The sequence below is a fragment of the Octopus bimaculoides genome, chromosome 8, assembly GCF_001194135.2.
Source record: "Octopus bimaculoides isolate UCB-OBI-ISO-001 chromosome 8, ASM119413v2, whole genome shotgun sequence".
Classification (NCBI taxonomy): domain Eukaryota; kingdom Metazoa; phylum Mollusca; class Cephalopoda; order Octopoda; family Octopodidae; genus Octopus; species Octopus bimaculoides.
Genome location: NC_068988.1, coordinates 83,729,617 through 83,734,745, shown reverse-complemented (window position 1 = coordinate 83,734,745; position 5,129 = coordinate 83,729,617). Strand labels below are relative to the sequence as shown.

Sequence of the window (5,129 nt, the reverse complement as noted above, 5' to 3'; positions counted from 1 at the left end):
AACAACAACAACAGCAGCAGCAGCAACAGCAGCAACAACAACCACAACAAACAACCCAACAACAGCAGCAATCTCCACAAGTGCAGCAGCAACAATCCCAGTCACAACAAGCACAGCAGCAACAACAGCAACAGCAACAACAGCAGCAGCAGCAGCAACAACAACAACAACAGCAGCAGCAGCAGCAGCAGCAGCAACAACAGCAGCAGCAAGTGCAGCAACAAACACAGCAGTTGCAACCACAACCTGCTACCACACCTGCTCCACAAGTGCAGGTAGCTCAAGCACAACAGGCTGCTCAACAGACTGCCCAAATACAACTTTCAGGAGATGGTTTCCCAGTTGTGCTGAGTCAAGGTAATTTAGCCACGTCTATTACAAGCATGTGGTCTTGGGATTAGGGTGCTGACCTCAGCTTCATAAGGTCATGGGTTCAATTTCGGGACTAAGCAGTGCAACGCGTCATTGAGCAAGGTGCTTAATTTCATATCACTGCAGTTTACTCAGCTGAAGTGAGTTTCCAGCCAACTACTGGTGCAGCCCCTTCTCTAAAAGCCCTTAACTAAAACAAGTAAAAGATAAAAGATTCCAGTGACAATGTTAAATATCTATCAAAAATAGAACTGGTATTTTCTGCAAACCATGTTGTCCTTAATGAACTTGACATATCTTGACTGAAAATAGTTTCGAATATGACATTTTTCAAAAAAGATAGATTGCTGTATAAAACTGCTTCCCACTGTTAGGACTAATGAAATTTTGAGTGGATATATCTGATTTCGATGTGAAAAAGGTTAATGCTTGCAACTGAATGGATTCTGTTACCCACACCCAAGGTAGCCGGTGGTAGTGTTAACAGTAACTTTTACATCTGAATGAATGCCTTCTATTACTGCTAACCACTCAACTGTGGAGTAGCAAATGGGATTTGGTTTAGTGCAGTGTTTCCCAACTTATTTTTCCCCAGGCTCCACTACAACTTTCCAGAAAAATGTATGCCCCACTGGTGGTTAGAAAAAAATCATCTTTATTTTAAATATTTTATCACAATTATTCAATACATTAATAATTTTACTCAGCTGAAGTGAGTTACCAGCCAACTATTGGTGCAGTCACCTCTCTCCATACTCTCTCACTTCAGATATCACATTGTAAATGTTCTCCTGGGTCAAAGGGAGGCAGGGCCAAGAGGGTGCTTGTATCTACTCACAATTATAAAAGCACCTGAAACAGTTAGTGAAAGGTTTATACTCACTACCAAGTCATACTTGCTTGTGAGTGACAGCTCTGCCTTTTTTACTACATATTACTTAATATATTATATAGTAAAGTGGGTGCTCATTGGGTCATGAGTCAAATAATTAGTTGGAAGCAAGCATCGCCATCATACAAGTGGTTCTATTGATTTACTATCTTCCAGTAATTCTTTTATTAAGTACTGAGTACACAAAAAAAGGGCATTATTGACTAAGAAAAAAGTGAATCACTTTAATGAGAACCTTGTGCCTGGTGACTATGCCACCACACTGGACCACAATTTTCCCAGGCTCCACGTTGAGAATCACTGGTTTGTTTGTTTGTTTCAGGGCCACAACTTAATAGTAATGAGATTTGAACCAGTGATGCTTTGTCTAATCATATAAATTAATATTCTTTTTACAGGAGGACATATCATTCAGCCCCCTTTCCAAATACAAGTTGCTCAATCAGGTAACCTTGGAAATGTATGTACTCTACTTTCATTTTCCCTGTTTTTTTTTTAACCTTTTTATTTATGATATTATTATTAGAATGTTTCCTGTCAAATGATGAGTAATTTTGAAAATACACTTTTGCCATCATGGGTAACATCAAGAAATATGGTTTATTTATAAATATTATAATTTAAATTTTATTAAATTTCTTGGTGCTTGTACAAAATGATGATAGGAATACTAATTTTCAACAATAAAATATTTATTACCTTAAAATAATATTAAATAAGACAAATTTCTCATTTGTATATTAACAATATATATAGACGCAGGAGTGGCTGTGTGGTCAGTAGCTTGCTTACCAACCACATGGTCCCGGGTTCAGTCCCACTGTGTGGCATCTTGGGCAAGTGTCTTCTACTATAGCTTCGGGCCGACCAAAGCCTTGTGAGTGGATTTGGTAGACGGAAACTGAAAGAAGCCCATCGTATATATGTATATGTGTATATATGTGTGTGTTTGTGTCTGTGTTTGTCCCACCAACATCGCTTGACAACCGATGCTGGTGTGCTTACGTCCCCGTAACTTAGCGGTTCGGCGAAAGAGACCGATAGCATAAGTACTAGGCTTCCAAAGAATAAGTCCTGGGGTCGATTTGCTCGACTAAAGGCGGTGCTCCAGCATGGTCGCAGTCAAATGACTGAAACAAGTAAAAGAGGAAAAGAGAGATATGCTCTTATTTTCCTAAATGTAGTCAATATAATTACAATCTACTCCATTAAAAACCTTATCTCTGCAAAATTTGATTTCCTCCCATAACTACTTTGTTATTTCCTCCTCCCCTCAGTTTCTATGATTCTTTCTCTCTCACAGTGTGTGCATGGATGTGAGGTTTTCTTTTACTCATTGCCTGCTAACAAACCAATATGTTTACTCATCCTTCATCTCATATATTAACTCTCTTGTACTCTATTCCTCCTCTCTCTATATTGTGTAAATCGTGACTGGAGAAATCAGCCAACCAACCAACCGGCCAGCCAGCCAATATTTTTTATCAACTACTACTATATAGAGATAACTAGTGTACTCTACAATATTGGTGTGTTATTTGTGGAGACTGACACCCTGAAAGCTAGTCTCGCCTCTTTTTTCCACTGTTATCCTTAGTCCTACTTTTGCCACAGTTACCTTCCACTGTTAATACATGTCACTTTTATATACATCTCATGTCCTTATCACTGTGACATCTCACATCTCCAACATAAATTAACTAGAGCGCCTGTATGTGGTTGCTAAACCTTTCAGAAATAACAGCAAAATCTCTCTCCAAATTCCACCTTACTAACTTAAAAAGTGAAAGACAAAAATGAGGACAATGTAACTCTAGATACACTATCTGAATAAAAGACAAGATGGTAATGGCTGGACTATATTTGCTTTTGTTCAGTCAAGGCTGACTTAGGGCTAAACAAAAATACCAATATCAAGTGGTAGATCCCTTTAAATCCCCATTAATTTCCCACCACAGTTGAAATCTTTTCATAGAGAATTTCTATATTATTACTGTTTTACATCTATTTACCCACTGCTAAGAAGGTTTTGGCAGTTTGGTGTGAGTAGGCAGTGGTTCTTACATCCAGATGATGTCTCCCCTAAATATTGGTTTCAAATTTTGGCACAAGGCCAGCAATTTCGGGGAAGGGTGTAAATCATTTACATGAATCCCAGTACTCAACAGATACTCATTTTATTGACCCTGAAAGGATGAAAGGCAAAGTCAACCTTGGTGGAATTTGAACTCAGAACACGACAGATGAATTGCTGCTAAACATTTTGCTTTGCATGCTAATAATTCTGCCAGCTCACTGCTTTGTGTCTCTCTTAATATTAAACTCACAGTAGCAAGGTATGGAGTGAAGCCTGTCATTTGTGCATTCAAATGAAAGAGAGCAAGCAGAGTTTATGTGTATGTTGCTCTTAGGGAAGAAACAACAGACAGTAGTAGTTTTAGTGACAGGAGGGGTACTCGGCCATAAAACAGTACCTCGATAATATATTCGTGTAAACCATGTTAGCATTGAAAAACAGATGTAAAAACAAACGAAATGAATATCAATTTGGAATGTCATCAACAAGTATAGATGAATTATCTGTAGATAATTATAGATAATTCAATTTTTATCTCTTTTGCTTCTTTCTAGAACAACACACATGGGTATGAATTCGTAGCGTTACCCAACTCCAGCATCATTCAAATTCCCACATCACCAGTTCAACAGACAGCGGTTGTCAGCCAACCTCCTCCTGCACCACCCACACCAACACCCACACAGACCACAGTTACACAAGCCATCACTCAGCAAGCTGTTTCCCATCAAGTGCAAGAGGTGACGCAACAGGCTCAACAGCAACAACAACAAATACAGACAGCTCAGGTGATACAGCAGGTCGTTACACCTTCAGGCGAGATTCAGAGTTTACCGGTAAGTTTTCACACCTAAAATATCTTTTATTTTGCTCATGGAGATATCATTAATTTCACTTCCAGTGTATTTATTGTACTCTAGCAGATTTACATTTTCTATACTTGCACCAGCTTAAAGAGATAGGTGATAGGTGGGTTAAATTAATAGTTGTTATTGCAAGGAATTTGGTGGTAATGAATCCTAAGATTTAGTTTCGGGATACAATAATGACTTCTGGTATTAGCACCGAGTCATGTATTTTGTGGAAGGCTGCAGTCAACTAAATCAATCTTAATATTTGATTGGAACTTATATAACTATCCCTGGAGAGATGGAAGCCAAAGTTGGCACTGCAAGGTTTCAATATTGTTGTTAATCAGTCTTTTGCCACTGTCTTTTGTTGTATCTGCCTTTTGTCAATTCATCCAAAGTTACTGAGCAATAACCATTTTCTTTTTGGATTATATTTTTCAATTGCTCTGTTACATTACAGGCCAATTCATGCTGTCGATCTGTATTAGTCCTTCTTGAAAGAGGCACCTCTTTATATTTGTTGACTTTATTGGGATCTATACATCCTACCACTTTATACATCCCTTTATGACAGTTCTGTATTTAAGAGATGAGGAATTATTTACATTTGACAGATATTTGTCCACATCTTGATTGTTGTTAACACAACGTTTCGGCTGATATACCCTCCAGCCTTCATCAGGTGTCTTGGGAAAATTTTGAACCTGGTTCTCATTCCTAAGGTATTTTTCGATGTTATTATTATTATTCAGGTCACTGCTTGGAATCGAACTCGGAATACTTGGGGTTAGTACTCCGTGCTCTTAACCACTACGCCATATGCCCGTGGGCAATTATGGAGTGAATTTTAGAGCTTATAAATCTAATATTTTCCTATCCTTCCTGAATATCAGTTCCCATGTACTACTCATATCTGCACTCGGTCTCCATTTTTCCA

General features: G+C 38.3%; 1 protein-coding gene across 1 annotated transcript in view; it reads left to right on the top strand.

The window, feature by feature from the left end:
* The window catches only part of LOC106872398 (nuclear transcription factor Y subunit gamma), a 33,642-nt gene that overhangs the window by 23,397 nt on the left and 5,116 nt on the right, over nucleotides 1-5,129 (top strand). Inside the window, exons 7-9 of the mRNA XM_052970227.1 lie at nucleotides 82-357; nucleotides 1,663-1,724; nucleotides 3,896-4,177. Of these exons, the coding sequence (XP_052826187.1) occupies nucleotides 82-357; nucleotides 1,663-1,724; nucleotides 3,896-4,177 (620 nt within the window). The remainder of the gene's footprint in view (nucleotides 1-81; nucleotides 358-1,662; nucleotides 1,725-3,895; nucleotides 4,178-5,129) is intronic.